The sequence below is a fragment of the Dasypus novemcinctus genome, chromosome 17 (assembly GCF_030445035.2).
Source record: "Dasypus novemcinctus isolate mDasNov1 chromosome 17, mDasNov1.1.hap2, whole genome shotgun sequence".
NCBI lineage: Eukaryota > Metazoa > Chordata > Mammalia > Cingulata > Dasypodidae > Dasypus > Dasypus novemcinctus.
Window position 1 is genome coordinate 16489032 of NC_080689.1, and position 18026 is coordinate 16507057.

The following is an 18026-nucleotide window of genomic DNA, read 5'->3' on the forward strand; positions in this document are numbered from 1 at the left end:
CTTTTGGGAGGAGGCATAAAGTAAAGCCGAAGAGCATAGGCTCTGGAGCAAGACCGCATTGGTTCAAGTTCCCCTTCTGCCATCAGCCATGTGATCCCGGGCCAGTTACTTGACCCTGTCAGGCTTCAATTTCCCTACCTGTAAATTTGGGATAATAACACCCCCTCTAAAGGTCTATTGTGAGAATTAAATGAGGAATGTACAGCATGCAGCTAAGTGCTTGCTATTATCATTATTACCATTTATTGTACCCTAGAGCCATGTCACACCTTCAGGAGCCTCGGGGGAGACTCTGTGGGCATCCTTATCCCCTTTGGCAGTTGGGTAAACCAGAGCTTGAGTAAGGAAGGAACATCGTGTGGGTGCTTGTAATTCCCTGGTAACTTGCAGTGTGGCTCTTTGGCATATGTTGTTCTGAAATTTATCCAAAATGAATTTTTGACTTATCTCTTTCTGTTACAAGCTTGAGTTAAAACTCATAACTGTTTGATTCAAGATTTCCAGTTCCAGGTGGTTAGGCTAAATGGCCTGATAAAGGTTGCAAGAGTGTTGACCTGCCCTAGACTTGGCAAAATAAGCCTCTGCCCAGGGGCAGCCCTGTGATTTTCTCATTCCTGTGGGGAGGGTCGAGAAACTGCAACTCCCCCAGGTTCTTAGAGGCTCTGCCCGTGAATCCAGGTAGCATTGTGGGAGAAAGATAAACCAAGATGGTGGTGATGCGAGGCTGGTGGGCACCTGCAGCGTCCTGCCACAGTGTATAGTCAGATCAGCGTTGGTATTGCTGAAGGTTGGCATGGGAATACAGAGAATATGCAGTTTCATAATTTTCAAACAAAATGAATGCTTTGTGAAAGGTTATTAAATATTCATTTTCTTCTGAGTTATTATGAATCCCTGTTAGTCGTGCTTTGTAGTTAGGGCAGCCAGTTTCTCAGTATTTGAGGTTTCATTGTAAATATTAAAAGCAATTAGATTCTGTGTAAAAAGTTAATAAAGCGCCACTTCTACCCAGTTAATTCTGATTATTCACTGCTGAAGGCCTTGCAGCACTTAGTTATACTTTTACTGATTGCTGGGAAGTGCCTTGAATGTGATTCTTTTTTTTTTTTTAAAGATTTATTTATTTATTTAATTCCCCCCCTCCCCCGGTTGTCTGTTCTCTGTGTCTGTTTGCTGCGTCTTGTTTCTTTGTCCGCTTCTGTTGTCGTCAGCGGCACAGGAAGTCTGGGCGGCGCCATTCCTGGGCAGGCTGCACTTTCTTTCGCGCTGGGCGGCTCTCCTTACGGGGCGCACTCCTTGCGCATGGGGCTCCCCTACGCGGGGGACACCCCTGTGTGGCAGGGCACTCCTTGCGCGCATCAGCACTGCGCATGGACCAGCTCCACACGGGTCAAGGAGGCCCGGGGTTTGACCCGCGGACCTCCCATGTGGTAGACGGATGCCCTAACCACTGGGCCAAGTCCGCTTCCCTGAATGTGATTCTTAATTGCTACTCCAGTTTGAAAGCCATTCCCCTGCTCCCCTATTTTTCATTTTTCAGGTTGAAAGGTGACTGGTGTTTTTTTTTCCTGCAGGTAAGGAGAAGATAGCTATAGAACATCTATCACTCTCTAGAGTCTGCCCAGGAAGTGTTCACGTGTCTGAATAAGGGAGGATGTGTTCTGAAGCACATCTGATCATTTAGACCGAGAAGTGTCTGCATTTTTGAAAAGCTCAAAAAAACTTTAAAATTTAATTCTTCTTCCAGCACCCCTATGATTTAGACTGGGGAGGAGAGGCAGATGGACATTTTTCCTAGTTTAAAACAATGTACCATGAAGAGGCAGGGTGTTGTGTGTTCATGTGTGTCTGTGTTTGTGCCTTTAGGTATTTGTCTGCTGCTCACACACACACACTGACACACTGGCTTGCTTTCTGGAGTATCTTTCTTCTAGTTTTAAAGGGTTTTCCTGTATATTCTGTCGTTGGTCCTCACAATGTTTAAAGGCCCTTATTTACAGTTAGAATAATTGGAACTGAGAGATCAAGTGGCTCCTGCAAGGAGTTGCAGAACTGGAGATAAACCCAGGCATTTCCTTTTTGTTCTATCTCCTAACATTAGATACTACTGCTGCACAGACTAAACCTTACAAATGGAAATTAATTATAAGACTTAGCTAAGTAAAAAGTCCACGTGGCAAAGTTTGTTTAAAATAAATGAGATCTTTAAATAAGCATTTGTTAAACCAGGAAACTGTTTCTTCTTGAAAGTCCTTTGGCATTCTACTTTCATGAAAGATGAACTATTTCTTTGCTCAAAACAAAATCTAGGCATTTTAAATCTCCCTCTAACGTTTCGTTTTCATTACAAAGAAATGGTTTTCTAAGTAAACATCACCCAGTCTCGGCCCGGCTTATGAAAAGAATGAAATCAGTTAAAGTCGAGTGCAAGTTGTCTTGTCATCAAGATGTGGGTTAGAAAAGCAAGCTGTGGGATGTTGGGCTGTGTCACAGGCATTACAGGGACAGCATCTGGGCCAGCAGCTGGCCGCCGGCTTCCCTCCCGCCCACGGTGCGGGCTCTTCTTTCTAGGCTTGAGGGTGGTAGCAGCAATCAGCTCGCCTGGGTTGGAGGTATTGTCTTTATTCCACTATTTTGAGGGAAGGAGAGAGCATATTTTGTCCCAGACATTCCTATTCCTTTATGTCCTAGTTTGCTTTCTGCAAATTGTAACGTATGAATATAAAACCCCTTTATTTGGCGGCGGACTTGGCCCAGTGGTTAGGGCGTCTGTCTACCACATGGGAGGTCCGCGGGTCAAACCCCGGGCCTCCTTGACCCGTGTGGAGCTGGCCCATGTGCAGTGCTGATGCGCGCAAGGAATGCCCTGCCACGCAGGGGTGTCCCCTGCGTAGGGGAGTCCCATGCACAAGGAGTGTGCCCCATAGGGAGAGCCGCCCAGCGCGAAAGAACGTGCAGCCTGCCCAGGAATGGTGCTGCACACATGGAGAGCTGACGCAGCAAGATGATGGAACAAAAAGAAACACAGATTCCCGTGCTGCTGACAACAACAGAAGCGGACAAAGAAGACATAGCAAAGAGACACAGAGAACAGCAAAGAGACACAGAGAACAGACAACTGAGGTGGGGGGGAAGGGGAAAGAAAGAAAGAAAAATCTTAAAAAAACAAAACAAAACCCTTTATTTAAACTATTCCTTTGGCACATTTCTACATTTTACTTTATGCTACACTTCCTCCCTAACACGTTAGGGATCTGAAGAATGCCTGGAGTACATTAAGCACTCAGGGCATGCTAGCTGTGACACGAGAGTGCAAACTATGAAGTCAAGGGTTTTGTCTACGTTCCCAGCACCTAGACAAATATTTGTTGAATGAAGAATACACTGATTATTTTATCCCTGAAGCTAAGGGCTGCCAAGAGATTTTAAATGGCTGCCTTGCCAACGGCTCACGTTCTGAGCATTGTCTCTGGGAGCCATCCAGTTGTGGTGGACAGTGGAAAGGGGAAAGAGTTGGGTTAGTTGCTGTTCTAGCTGTGATGCACACAAGGACTCTGAGTGAGAGGGACCTGTAAAATGCCCTCTTGCTATTGGACGAATTCAGTGATTTTTAGTAACTTTACAGAGTTGTGTAACCATCACCGCAGTCCAATTTTAGAACACTCCAAAAAGGTAACATTTTTGCAGTCACTCCCTGTTCCCACTCCCCACCCCAGACAACCACTAATCTACTTTCTGCATCTATAGATTTGCCTTTTCTGGACATTTTGTATAAGTGGAATCATATAATATGTGATCTTTTGCTTTGGCTTCTTTCACTTATCATAATGTTTGCAAGGTCCATCCAAGCTCTAGCATATATCAGTGCTCCTTTCCTTCTTATGGACAAACAGTATTCCACTGCATGGCTATATCACATTTTGTTTATCTCTTTATCCGTTGCTGGATATTTAGACATTGTTTCTACTTGGTGGCTCTTATGACAACCACTGCCGTGAACATTCATGTATGAGTATATATGTGGACATATGTTTTTGTTTCTCTTTGGTGTAGATCTAGGAGAGGAATTGCTGGGTCAAATATTTAGTCTATGTATCACTTTTTAAGAAATGGTCAAACTATTTTCCAAAGTGGCTGCACCATTTATATTCCCACCTACAGTTTGTTAGAGTTCCAGTTTCTCCACATCCTCCCCAAAACTTATTTGTGTTTTTGATGACAGCTGTCCTCGTGGGAGTACAGTGCTATCTCAGTGGTTTTGATTGCATTTCCCCAATGGCTAATGATGCTGGGCCTTTTAAAAAGGCTTGTTGGCGGGAAGCGGCTGTGGCTCAATCAGTTGGGCCCCCGTCTACCATGTGGGAGGCCCTGGGTTTGCGTCCTGAGGCCTCCTTGTGAAGGCAGGCTCGCCCGCGCGCTGTGGAAAGCTGCTGGCCTGCAAGCACTGTGGAGAGCCGACTCATCAAGGTGATGCAACAAAAAAGGGAGACAAATAAAAACACAGAAGAGCACGCAGCGAATGGGCACGGAGAGCAAACAACAAGCAAGCCACAAGGGGGGGGGTGATAAATTAAAAAATAAATAAATACAGACATGCAGAAGAACACACAGCGAATGGACACAGAGAGCAGACAACAAGCAAGCCAGAAAGCGGGGGTGGAGGTGGGGAATAAATAAAAAAATAAATACAGACACACAGAAGAATGCACAGCAAATGGACACACACAAAAAGAGCAGACAGCAAGCAAGCCGCAAGGGGTGGGAGGAAGACTTGTTGGCCATTCATTTATCTTCTTTGGTGAGCTATCTATTCAAGTCTTTTGTCCATTTTTAAATTGAATTGTCTTCTTATTATTGAGTCCTAAGACTTTTTACATATTCTAGATACTAGTCCTTGAGATCAGATATATGACTTGCAAATATTTTCTCCCAATCTGTATCTTTTTTTAATGTATTGAAATATATCACTCATACATAAACAATAAATGTATAATGTTGTCAATTTACAAAACAAACATATATAACATCAAGCAAGTCTTTCATTTTGTTAATGGTGTCTCTTAAAGCACAGAAGTTTTTAATGTTTTTACTTTTGATGAAGTCTCATTTATCAATTTTTTTCTAGCAGTTGTGCTGTTGGTATCATATCTAAGAAACCTTTACCTAACTGCAGGTCACAAAGATATATTCCTCTATATTTTTCTAAATACTTTATAGTTTTTTGCTCTAGTATTTAGATCCATTATCTCTTTTGAGTTCATTTTTGTGTATGGCTTGAGGTAAGAGTCTAAATTCATCTTTTTGCATGTAGATGTCCAGTTGTCCCAGTACCATTTGTTGAAAGGACTGTTCTTTCACTTTTTAAATCGTCAACTCTGGACTCTTTCATTCCATTGATCTGCATTGTCTGTCCTTAGGCCAGTGCCACACTGTCTTATTACTGTTGCTTTGTAATAAGTTTTGAAACCAGTAAGTGTGAGTACTCCAAATTTGTTCTTTTTCCAGAAGGTTTGGGCTCTTCTGGGACCTTTAGATTTCCAGTGCCGGAAGAATTTGGCCCACTGGTGACTTTCTCCCCTGAGTTGTCAGACCTTCCTGGTTTCCCGGCTGCTCTAGAGCCCTTTCCTCCCAGCTGGCTTCTGGGGACCACCACTCTCCAATTCAGTGCTGGCTTCAGGTCCAGGCCAGCCAAAGCGTGGGCAGTGCCAGCACGCTGGGTTCTGGACCCCTGCCCTGTCTCCTGGGCCTGACTCCTTGCCCACCCCTTGTCTTTCATCACCTTCTATGACCCTTCATTCCTTAGGTGTATTCTGATTTTCCCTCGGCCTCCCAAAGCCCTCGTGCTTCACTCTCCCATTAGTAACAGTGACCTGTATTGTCGAGGCCCCTTTGCTTGCCTGTACATCTTTGAGTTAGTGACCTGCGTTCCCCTGCATCTAGCACAGGGCAGCTGGAGTAGCACTGTTAGGGCCCTCTTTGCCCCCAACCTCTTCTTTCTAGACTTGAGGAATGAATGAGCACGGACTGAATGAATGCCCTGATGCCTCAGGGTGGGTCTTCTGAAACTACCTGCCTGACCTTGTACTCTGAATCAAACCCTTGCGGCCTCACATTCTGGTTGGAGGGCTAGGATTTCTTCTACCACCCATATCTGGGTAAGTGTCCCCCACAGCCCTCACTTCCCTGGGAGGTCTTGTTCTAGGCTCCAGGTTTGTTTCATTTGCTCCATCTTTCTGTGGTTAACTGGGTCATGCTGAGCCACTCCCAAGCTACAAAATGAGTCAGAATGTGGTGCATCTGTTGCAGTAACTGGGTGATTTTGGCTTTAGCTACAGTCTTTGACTGACATATCACATGCCTGGGTTTAAGGGGAAAGTCAATATTCTGGTGATTTCATCATTTCGTCATGGGAAACAACATGGTGGAAAACAGAAGAGATGCTGGTGATTGAGGATCAAGTCCTGGGGCAACATGCCCCCCCCAAGTACTGTATTTTATTGAATCTATGACATTGTCAATAAGATGTACCATTATTTTATATGCCACTAAGAAAACGCAGTACTGATTAATCTATGAAACAATTCTTTCTTAAATTGATTGAAATGTATATTCTTATTTCAGGAATACTAAAAATGTGCATCTCAGAATTGGTAAAATAGGGCTCTAGAACTCTCTAGAACTGAATCTCCTGCCCTCTCTCCCTCCCTCCTTCCTTCTCTCCCTTCTTCCTATATTCCCATTTGTCATATCTTCATCATTCACAATAATTTTTTACTATGAGACATACATTGTGTCAATTCTTTGCCAACTTTATTTTCTACTTGGTTAGGAACATACATTCTCCCTTCTTTCTGTTGCCTTCTAACAAAATGTAACATTACCATTTTAGTTCTTACTGGGCTAATTTACATGTTTCCCATTCTAAACTTTAGCCATAAACATGCACGAAAATGGAATTATATCAAATTTCAAGGAAATTGTGAGTTGCTGTGTATATCCTAAAGTGCTTGCTAGATTTCCTGAACAGTTTGTGTGGGTCCAATGTGGTGATTTTTTTGTGTGTTTATTTGATGTGGCTTTAATGATCCACCATTTCCTAGCCCCCCAGCCTTGTGTCTGACCAGAACAATAGGGAGGTTGGTTTAATGACAAAGCCCACTGCCTTTTTGCCCCTTAATTAGAATTAGCAATTTATTTTTAAGCCTCCATCTGTGGAGCTTGCTGCATCTGTCAGGGTGACTCATGCGTGGGCTGAACACAGCGGTGGGATCTGTCTGAAGAGGGTGATCAGCTGTGGCAGAGGGAGGGTCCTCTCCTAGGGAGAGAAGCATGGGTGGTTGCTCAGTTAGGATTTTTACAGTGAATCATGGGAAAAAGAGGATCAGTGTCTGGACTCATGCCATGAAACTGGAACAGTGTGGTTCATCAAGTGAGTGCTCCCCCCTACCCCAAACCAGTCACCTTCAGGACTTTGTGATGGTCCCAGAGTGTTCGTGTTCAGCTTGAGCACATGCAGTAGAAATGATTTTGTTCACAGCCACAGTCTCTGCTAAGCTCCCTGGTTTTCTAAGCTCTTAGCTAAACCAATTATTGTCGTACTAACATGTCTTTGGGGTGAAAGCTGGGGAGATAATCTATGAAGATCTTTTCACATCTGGTGACTAGTGCAGTGATTTTCCCCCCAGTTATCTGCATTCATGTCTCACAAGTGAAACATGGTATTACAGTGCATTTGAAAAGAAAGTTACATGTATGTGTCTGAGAACAGAGTCAAGGGTCTTAAAGAACTTTCAACCCTGTGACCAGGTAACACCCCTCAGTGACTAATTAGGAATGTCGGCCTGCCTACTGCGAAGTATAGATAAGGCTGCAGTGCGAATTCTAACTATGCTCATTTTGTTTATTTGTCCAGCCCCTTTTATGGAGAAGACTTTTACTGTGAAATTCCTCGGAGTTTTCGTCACCTGTCCTTTTACATTTTTGATAGAGACGTTTTCCGGAGGGATTCCATCATAGGTAGGTATTTAAATGGATGTCTTCTTCATTTTTCCCACCATCCTCAGAACTGGGGCCCTTGAGATCTCATTTTGGCTTGGCAGAAGTGGGGTAGTCTTTGGTAAGCACTCCCATCCGGTCCTGCATGTTGGGTTAGCGTTTCTTAAAGACCTGTGGATGTGCGTTTAACAACTAGGCGGGACGTGTGTCCCTGTGGCCGTGCTGAGGGCAGACGCTCAGTCCTTCGGGGAGGTGGGGCTGTTCTTGATACGGGAAGGGCTCCTGCGTTTGATGCCTGGGCCCTCCTTGGTCTCCTGGTCTGGGCCCCTGAGTCTTCCCCGCTCCAGCTGGGGCAGGTACCGTGATGGTGTTCCTTAAGCTGGGTCTGATGCCAGAGCCGCGTGTGGGCATCAGCGTGTTGAGAGCCTTAAATCAGGAGTCACTGCTGAAGCAGAGCCACCAAAGCACGGCTGGCACAAGGCTTCTGGGCTGCACATTAAGGTGAGGGTGCGCATGTCCTCCACACCTATGCCAGGTGAACTTCCAGGGCTCTTTCTGCAGTCTGTTTGGAGAGGCGGCATTCAAATGCATTTTAGAGCTGTCCTGCCTCTTCATAACTTCCAGGCTGCTCCCCATTCCTGACCCCAGGCACCCCCTGCACCCTGTCAGATGAGTGAAGGGCCAGCCAGCGGGGGAGAGGAGGTAGGTGGGGGGCCTGGGCCCAGGCAGATCTGCTCGCTAGCCGAGCCACTTAAGGCTTCTTGGTTTTGGGCAAGTACCTACCTCTCTGAGACTCGGTTTCCCTCTGTGTGTTAAAGGGGTAGCAATTCATTCACGTCCCTGGAAGATGGTCATACGAGGAGCAGAGGAGGAACCTCTCACAGCTCCCTAAATGGTCCCCATCGCTCCTGGGGTGCCCACTCGGGGCCGTGCGTTTCCTCGAGCCTGCCCGTGACGCTGCAAGTAGGGGGAGCTTTCAGCTTTCAGTGAGGGTCTCCTGGATCCAGCTGGAGCCTTTTGTTTCTGAAAGTCTCCAAAGGACCTCCCTGGGAGCCCGTTTCATTCGCCGGCCAGGAGAGGCTGTCAGGCTGGAGCGCTGCGATTCTACGTGAGAAGACGAGGGGAGACAGACCAGCACGCTTCTCGGCCCTTGCTTCTAGCCGAGCCTGGAGCAGCCAGGAGGAGGCCCGAGACCTAACTGAGCTGAGAGAAGGAGGAACTAGATACAGGTGGATGCTATGTGGGGCCAGTGAATGTAGCTGCCATTTGCAGTTTGAGCCCCAGCTTCTTTGCTTGGTAGAAGTGTCTTGTGTCCTCTGGTAGCTGCTAAAATTGTGTTATGGATGACTTTGAAGAAGTAGAACAAGGGAAAGGAGGAAAGATTCTTGTGCCTTCTCCGCTGTGGCTTAAAGAGTCCACACCCCCTACAGGTTCTCAGCTGATGGCAGTGGCAGAGACCCACGTCAAGACAAAACGTCTTGGAGGTTCAGGAGATAAATGTGATAAATGTGGGTGCTCCCTGTCCAAGGATGTTACGGATGACCTGCTGGCCCACTGCCTCCCCTTCTCAAGGTCATCCCCTTCTCAGCAAGGCTGTCCAGGTTACTTATTCACAAACCCCCTTCCCTGCTTCATTTCACCCACCCCCAAGCTTATCAGCATCTAATATCAATTTTCCTTATTCCTTTTATTTATTTCATGTGCCCCAGTGTTAGAATATAAGCTACGTGAGGGCAGGAATTTTTGCCTGTTTTATTCATTTCTTAGAACAATGCATAGCACATTGTAGGTGTGTTGAAGGAATGCATAAAGAAATGAATGAAGTATGTGCACTCATACAGATACACGTTTACAATTATAATCTTAATAAAGGCACATTAAAGATAGTTTGGGTATTTGAGAGAGCAAAAGCACCTGTAGTCCTGTAGTCCCCTCCACCATTATGTAACCTCCTTCATCTTGCTGCATTTCATTCATTACTTTATATACTCTTTCTACAAATATTTACTGAGGGCCTGTTATGTGCCAAGTGCTATGTTGAGATGCTCAGGATTGTAGATACATACTTGTTCCTCCTCAGAGGTTTTTCTTTTCTTCTGGTCTTTTTCTTTCTTGCCTTTCAGTGGCAAGCCTCAGTATTCAGCATATCCAGGGACCTGGAAATGTACCAGGCCCCTGCTGTTCCTAAACCAAAGCAGAAGTGAGTCCAACTAGACTGTGGTCCCAAGAGGCATCACATTGGTCCACCTCGGAGCCCCTATGACCAGTGGTGTCCCTGGAGTGTCCTCCAAACCAGTTGTCCCCATCATAGTGGTGTGTTCCTTCTGGATATTAGCATTAGGGTGAACCTTTTTACTTCTCAGTTTGTCCTCAACCTACAATATTCATTGACTTAACCTGGGGAGAAGAAAATCCATGAAATTGGTCTAAATATAAAGAACTACAGAACAAGCTCTTTGACAGCCTGACCTCCGAGCTCCACATGGCCCATGTATTTGGCTTTTGTGGAAAGTCGATATACTTTGAATGAGGAAAAAGGAAACCAGCTTTGTCCAGGCTTTTCTCCTTGACGCATCATCTGGTGTTGCAGGGCAGATCTCACAGAGCTTTCGTTTTTAGATGCGACTGTAGACCCGAATGCCTGCTAGGACCAGGTACGCTAACAGTTGGCCCAGGTTAAGGAGCAAGGAGGGTGTGGGGAGCTGGAGGCAGGTGCCAGGTCTGAAGAAGCAGCCGCTCCTGGGGGCGGGGGCTTCTGCACAACTCCAGCTTATATGGCTTGGGGAAATGCAGGCCAGGGTCGCCAGATCATCTAGATTTTTAAAAACAGCTGGAAGATCTTGGTTTTCTACCACTGGCAGTTTTTAAAATTTGAGAACTTATATGGGCCAAACAAAACAGGTCTAAAGACCCCCATTTTGAGACCTTTAGGTTAAGGTTTCTGTGACCAGTGCATCCTGGCTCCTGGTCAGCACCACGGGGCACTGGCATGGCGTTCCTGGAGGGGATGACCACAAGATGCCCTCGTCCATCTAGGTTGTCCCTTGTTAGAAACCCATGCCCTAGAGCCCTTCTTCCCGAGCCAGAAGCTCTGCACTATTTGTTTCATGGTCCCCAGTTTGCAGAGCTCAGGCCAGCCCGTCACCTCCCGGACTTCAACCTCCTCCCTTGCACGTGGCTAGCTGGAGCCGGCAACCCACGAGCTCCGTGTATGCTTTCAAAGTGCTAATTGCACATAGTTTGTGTGTGCTTGTGAGTTTTGTTTGGGTTTGGGACAGGAAAACTGGTTGGGTTGCAGAAGCAAAGGGGTGGGTATTAGGGAGCAGGGGCTGGGGGAGTAGCAGGTACAATTTTTCTTCCCTGTTTTATGTATGCTCCCGTGCTGTGGACTCTAGTTAAGAAAGGAGCAGGAAACAACCTTACACTTGCCATTACTGACAATCACCACAATTATTTAGTGTCACCCTGGTGAGAGAGAGCAAGACTGTTAATAATCCTCAGCTTCACGTAAGAATATTTATTTGTGGCCTGCCTCAACAGTAATCTCTAAAGAAAAAGCAGTGGTTGTATGTTCCAAAATAAATGAAATTTCTTTGTCCAGACCCTTTGTCTGAAAAACCCTGAGCAGATGCTTTTCATGGGGGTAGGGGGTGGGAGTGATTGTGTGTGAAATCTCCCTGTTACAGTAGAGATCCAGACAGCAGGTTTAAAAAAAAAAAAGATTTATTTATTTTCCCCCCTTCCCCTCCTCCTGCCCTGCTGTTTTTGCTGTCTGTGTTGTCTTCTCTTCTCATTTTTTCTCCTCTAGGATTCACTGGGATTCAATCCTGGAGACTCCTGATGTGGAGAAACGTTCCCTGTCAATTGCGCCACCTTAGTTCCTGGTTTCTGCTGCACTTCACCTTGACTCTCCACTTGTCTCTCTTTGTTGCGTCATCATCTTGCTGCATACTCACTTGCGTGGGCACTGGCTAACCATGTGGGCACTCGCACGGGCACTGGCTCACTCTACCGGCACTTGCACTCACCACTCGGGCACTTGCACTCACTACCTCACCATGTGGGCGCTTGTGCGGGCACGGGTTGCTGTGTGGGCATGCTTTCTCTTCTTCTTTTTCATCAGGAGGCCCCAGGGATCGAACCCAGGTCCTCCCAATATGGTAGGCGGAAGCTCTATTACTCGAGCCTCATCCGCTCCCCCCAGACAGCAATTTATTTGTACATTTGCCATCTAAAATGCACTTGTGCTTTTTCGGAAAGTAAGAGTTGGGATCATTTTGTTTCATGAGATTTGGCTGTCTTGTTTCTCTCTAGTCTGTTGACCCAAGAGCCCGTGGGGTCTGGTCTCGCTCAGGGGCAGAGTGTTTGCACATTGATTTAAAAATGCACTCGGAATCCCGCCAGGGTGCCGCTGTCCTGGACAACAGGTGCCCAGACCCAGGCCGGGCTGCCCATGGGCCTGAGACCCACCTGTGGTGCGGGTCTGGCCCAAGGGGTTCAACGTACTTTGGAGCCTCTGCTGCAGGCCAGACCTCGGGCACTTTCCAAGAGGAGCAGCTGAGGACATGTTGGAAAGTGGGCCAGCTTGTGTTCGGCAGCTCCCACTCATCAGTGTCCCCTTTCCTCACGTCTCACCAGAGTCTCCTTTAGTCCATGCGGTCCCTTTAATATCACAGTCCCTAACATTCATCATAAGACTCGTGTTTATCATTATATTTGAATGGTGCCTTACCTTTTACAAGGCGTGGGGGGTAGCTGTCACCTGGTTGTTTTTTCACATTTGGGGCACTTGCCCCTCTCTTTACTCTCTGCTCTGAGCCATGCCCTGTGTGCCCAGCAGTGAGCAGCACAGGCAGGTTTCTTGCCTTCCTGAAGCTCATGGGGCAGGCATTGCCACCCTTTCTCCTGATTGATGGCTGAGTAACCATCTCAGAGCAGTTAAGTGCCTTGACCGTGTGCCATGGCCCATGGACAGTGGTGGTGCTGGGAGCACAGTCCAGCCGCTCTTGTTCCACATCCCCTTCCCTCCCATTGGGAGGGGGTGGCATGCTTTCATTTAGAAGAGGACTGCTGGAGAGAGTGCGGCCCAGCTCCAGCAGCGGGATTTTGGTCCCCTGGAGACGCCGGTGGGAGAGGTGCTCTCTGGCCTCGCTGCCCATTCCCAGTTGTGCACTTGTAGTTGGCAGTCTCGATACATTGGGAGGCACTGTCTAAAAATGGCAAAGGTCTGGTCCTTTCCCTGAACCACCACGGTAGTGAGGCAGCCATTGCTTCATATCATTTTCTTTGTTCTGTTATCAGATGAGCAGCAGGTGGGAAAGGCTTCCAGGCAGTCTAGTGGTACCCTTGGAGCCTGGTCATGTCGTACAACCAAAGGTTCTGGAGATATCTCTGAATAACAACGTAACTTACATTTGAAGCAGCAATTCTAAATGTGAAAATAAGTGAAATTATTTTTAATGGAAACTCATGAATCCTTTTCAGAAGACACTAAAAGACCAAACCAAAAAAAGAAAGACCTCCCTAATCTTGCAAAAGCCAGAGTCTTTGTATGTTTTGTTTTCTGCTTTTGCACCAGGCAAACAACAACAAAAAAATTGAAATGTTAAAAATTCTAGCCTGTATCACCAAGATTTTATGAATCCAGAATGCCCCATATAACAAATAATGTGTCTTCCCCCAGAATAATCTTAATTTGAGGGGAAGCTGAAAATGAATAGAGCCAAAATATACTGTAAATGAGCTCATTCTAAAGAAAGATAGCCTGAAATTTTTGTTGTTGAAACTTCTTGAGGTTGATGGTGTATGTTTTCATCTGGGAGCTGCAGGTTTATGGTTATGTGTGCACAAGTGTTACACAGCCTTCAGTGGCCTGCAGAACAAGAGAACAGATTGCTGCAGCTCAGCAGCTGCTGATTGCCAAGCTAACACCACCTCGTTCCCAGCAAAGTGTTTCATCTGTCCTCGAGGAGCTGCATCCAGCAATAGGCTTGAGGGCGCTTCCTAGAATTTATGAAAAGGAAAACAATCCTCTAATTTCAGAGCACTGTTTCAGGAAAGTTTTAACCTGTCAAATAGTTTGAAAACATAGTTCTGGAAAGCTTTTTAGCTGTCTAGCTTGACTGATTGTTGGAACGCATTCAGACTAAGAGGGGTAATTGTTTCCTAAAATTTTCTACTAACTTCTCTTGGGAACTCAGAACATCCTGCTCCTTGCAGGGCCAAGTTTAGATCAAGGGCTTTCCCTGATCTAAGGTTTCTTAATTAAACCTGAAGTGTTCATGATGGTTCATCTGTCCCAGGTAAAGCCTTTTTGTGTTCATTCAGGTTCTTACAGTAGAAATCGAGAAATCAAATATGGTAACAATTGTAATTATTTGAATCTGAGCATTAAGACTAGAATGTCTACTTTGTAGCACTGAACATTCCTGACAGGAGAAAGGAATTTGGGGTGTTTCAGTAATTTGAATTTGAAGTGCATTTGGATCATTCAGACTTAATCTCCCGTGTCTTGTCTACCTTTTCCCTGCTTCCTTGACCGCTGCTTGTTCTTCAAGCATTTCCCACCTAGTTTTTGCTTGACCAGTCTACGGAAGTCACTCAATACAGTCTTAGTACTGCTAAATCAAGGGACATTTACAGTCCAAATCTAAACAGAACTCTCAGCAGTGGTCAAAGCATTTGGCCATCCCTTTCCACTGTAGCTTTTTGTCCCTCAGCTTCCTTGACATCATACGCTCCTGGTTTTACTCCTCTCTCTTTGGCTCTTCCTCTGCAGCCTCCTTGGCTCTCAGTCTGCAAATCCAACTGCCAACTCACTATCTCCCCTTGGTTGCTTCACAGGCCTTCCAGATTCTTCATGCTCCTGACAGAACTCATGATCATCTCTCAATAAACCAGGATATTTCCCTCTCCCTCCACCCTCACAGCCTAAATTCCTCTGCACTTCATTTCCTCTGCACTTCATCTCTTCTGCTGCTGCATCACTCTATGCTTCCATCGTTTCCTATAGCCTCCATTTCTTGCATCCTCCATTATTTCATGTAGCCTCCATCGTTTCTTGTGGCCTCCATCATTTTTGCAGCTTACGGAAGCCCCCTGAGGATTTTCCTCCTATCTCTCCTTTCTCCCTTCCAGTCCCTTGTTACATGGCAACCAGTTACCTAAGTGTGAGCTTTTTAATATGCTTTGTATTTCTGAAATCCGACTAGTCGTTCAGTGACTAGCTCAAATGCTATCTATCCTATAACACTGTGATTATTCTTTGCTACTGGGGAGTGTGTTAAAAATTCAGATACCCATTGTAGAGACAGAAAGTAGATTACAGGGTGCTGGGGGTGGGGGTGGGGATTGGGAATGGGGAGCTCATGCTTAATGGGTACAGAGTTTCTATGTGGGGTGATGGAAAAATTTTGGGAAAGGATGGTGGTGATGGTAGCACAACATTGTGAAAATAGTTAACATCACTGAATTGTATACTTTAAAATGGTTATAATGGGAACTTTATGGTATCTGTTTGTTACCACAATAAAATAAGAAAATATTACAGATACTCAGACCCCCCATCCATACCTATGGAACCGCGGGGTCTGGAATTCTATGGTATTATCAAGTTCCTCAGGTGATTTTTATAATAAGAAGGAAATAGTTACTGAATTCCTATACACACCAAATACTGTGTTAAGTGTTGCTATGTGCATAAAATTATGCCATGTAACCTGTGTTGTAATCCCAGAAGTAGATATAACCAGCACTTTCTAAAGGAAGATGAAACTGAGGCTCAGAAAGGTTAAGAAACCTGCTTAAAGAAGCATAGCTAGCAAGTACTAAGACAAGGAGACATTATATGTAGTATTTATTAGTGAAAAGAAAATAAGTACAGGTATTAGTAGAGAAATAGGGAAAAGAAGGGCATTGTCTCCTACTCTTTTTGCCTGTTGCATGAAATCATTTCCCTCCCAAGGGATCCTCAGATGGGTTCTCCGGGCCCATTCCTCGCCCCCGCCCCTACCCCTACCGTGACGTATTTGCTTTCACTCTGAATTGCGTTTTCATCTCCTGCTGGTGTGTGTGATAGATGGCTTTACAAAACTTCAGTCTAAACATTCCATATTTTAATTAAACATTTAGATTTTTACTTTCTCTGGGATTTTTGGCACCAACTGCCTGCTTTGTGAGGTGAAAGCATTCCTAAACCTGAGTAGTTCTGATTTAGTAGACAAGGGGGAGAGAAATAGTTACTTTTTCCACCAGCACTTCCAAATCAGCTGTGTCTGCAGCAGGACTGGTGGGTGTGGAGGCACTGCCTAAATTCCATGTTACAGTTGGTGCTCTTCTCTCAGTGTCTTGTCTACCTGTCTTTTTCTTGCTTTCCTGATTGATGGTCACTGTCATCAATGAGAAAACTAGAAACACATCCTATTTATTTCCTTGTTGAGTAGCAGAAAGGAATTCGCCTTAGAACTAACCTTCCTTCCTTGTTCCCTCCCTTCCCTTCTAAGCTGATGCTTTCCTGTCATTTCCTTCTCTCCTTTTCCACCCAGTTTTCCTCTCCAGCGTGCTGGTACACATGTTACTCCATGCATGTGGCTTATTTCCTACCCCTGAGTCATCTCCCTCTGTGGCCTCAAAACACCTCTTACTGAGGCTAGTTGAAGCTGGGTGAATAAGGAAGAGAAAGGAGGGCCAGTGAGGAAACTTTCTCCAGTAAAGGTGGCAGGACATGTTGCTTCTTGATTTATTCTGGCTAGGGTGGCTTAGTTGAAAATTAATAGAGCTTTATCAAGGTTTTATTAGACATTTGTGTGTTGGGACTTAAATGAATCTATTAGTAGAATGTCATTGCTAGCTAAAAATGCTTTTATAGGTATAGATAGAGGTTAGTGTTTGGTCCTAAGAAGTTTAACCTGTCACAGTGATGTTTCAATGAGCTGTACTTTTTTTTTTTTGGAGGTACCAGGGATCAGGGATTGAACCCAGCACTTTGTAGGTGGGAAGCCAGCCCTCAACCACTGAGCCATGTCAGCTCCTCTGAGTTTTTTTTTTCTTTTTTTAGGAGGCACCAGAAACTGAACTAGGGACCTCCCATGTGGGAAGCAGGTGCTCAACTGCTTGAGCCACATCCGCTTCCCTGAGCTGTAGTTCAATGTGTCATTTCTTCTGTCTTCCATACTTTCACTTGGGAAGAAGATTAAACACTGCCTGTTTATTCTGATACTGTCCAGCAAGAATTCATATTGTAGGAAAGGAGGAGAAATTTTATATGTACAACACAAAATTTCCTTTTAAACACTTTCATGTGTATAATTCATTGATAGTATTCATATTCCCAATATTGTGAATTACTACCATTCCAAACAGTAACTGTACCCATTAAATGGTATGTTATTCAGTTTCTGTATCTCTTTTTAAGACTACACTTCTTTGCCTTTATTTGGAGGCAATAGTTGATTGGATGCAATGGCTGGGGGAGAAGGAAAAATCCAGGATGACTCTTACGTTTTGATTTCCATGGCCAGGAAGATGGTGAGTGATGAGTCATAGGTGGGACTGGAAAATGGTGAATGTTGGTAGTGGATGGAGAACAGTGGAGAATGGGTGGTAGATGATGGTGGTAGAGGATGATAACTGATGGTTGAGGAATAGTGGATCAAGGGAGGGTATGAGGGATTTTGGATGAAGAGTTGTAAATGGGCAATAATAGATGGTGGGGGTAGAAGAAGAATGGTGGATCATGGGTGGGGGGTGATGATGGCAGAGGATGATGGCTGGTGGATGAGGAATGGTAGATCAAGGGTGGGTATGAAGGCTGTTGGATAAGAAGTGGGAAATGGTAGATTGGGGTAGAAGGAGAATGGTGGCTGATAGATGGAGAATGGCAGCTCATAGGTAGGAGATGAGGGGGATAGATAATAGATGGTAGATTATAGGTTCAGGATGGGCACTGGTGGATGGTGGTGGTGGTGAATGATGGAGAAAGGCAGATTGTGGCTGGGGGAAGGTGGATGGTAGGTAGTGGATGATGGGGTCAT

General features: G+C 45.4%; 1 protein-coding gene across 2 annotated transcripts in view; it reads left to right on the forward strand.

Annotated features, from left to right (window-relative positions):
• The window catches only part of RASA3 (RAS p21 protein activator 3), a 215786-nt gene that overhangs the window by 111386 nt on the left and 86374 nt on the right, over positions 1 to 18026 (forward strand). For both annotated transcript variants that reach the window (XM_058278341.1, XM_058278340.1), the window contains exon 3: positions 7913 to 8016. In XM_058278341.1, the coding sequence (XP_058134324.1) occupies positions 7913 to 8016 (104 nt within the window). The remainder of the gene's footprint in view (positions 1 to 7912; positions 8017 to 18026) is intronic.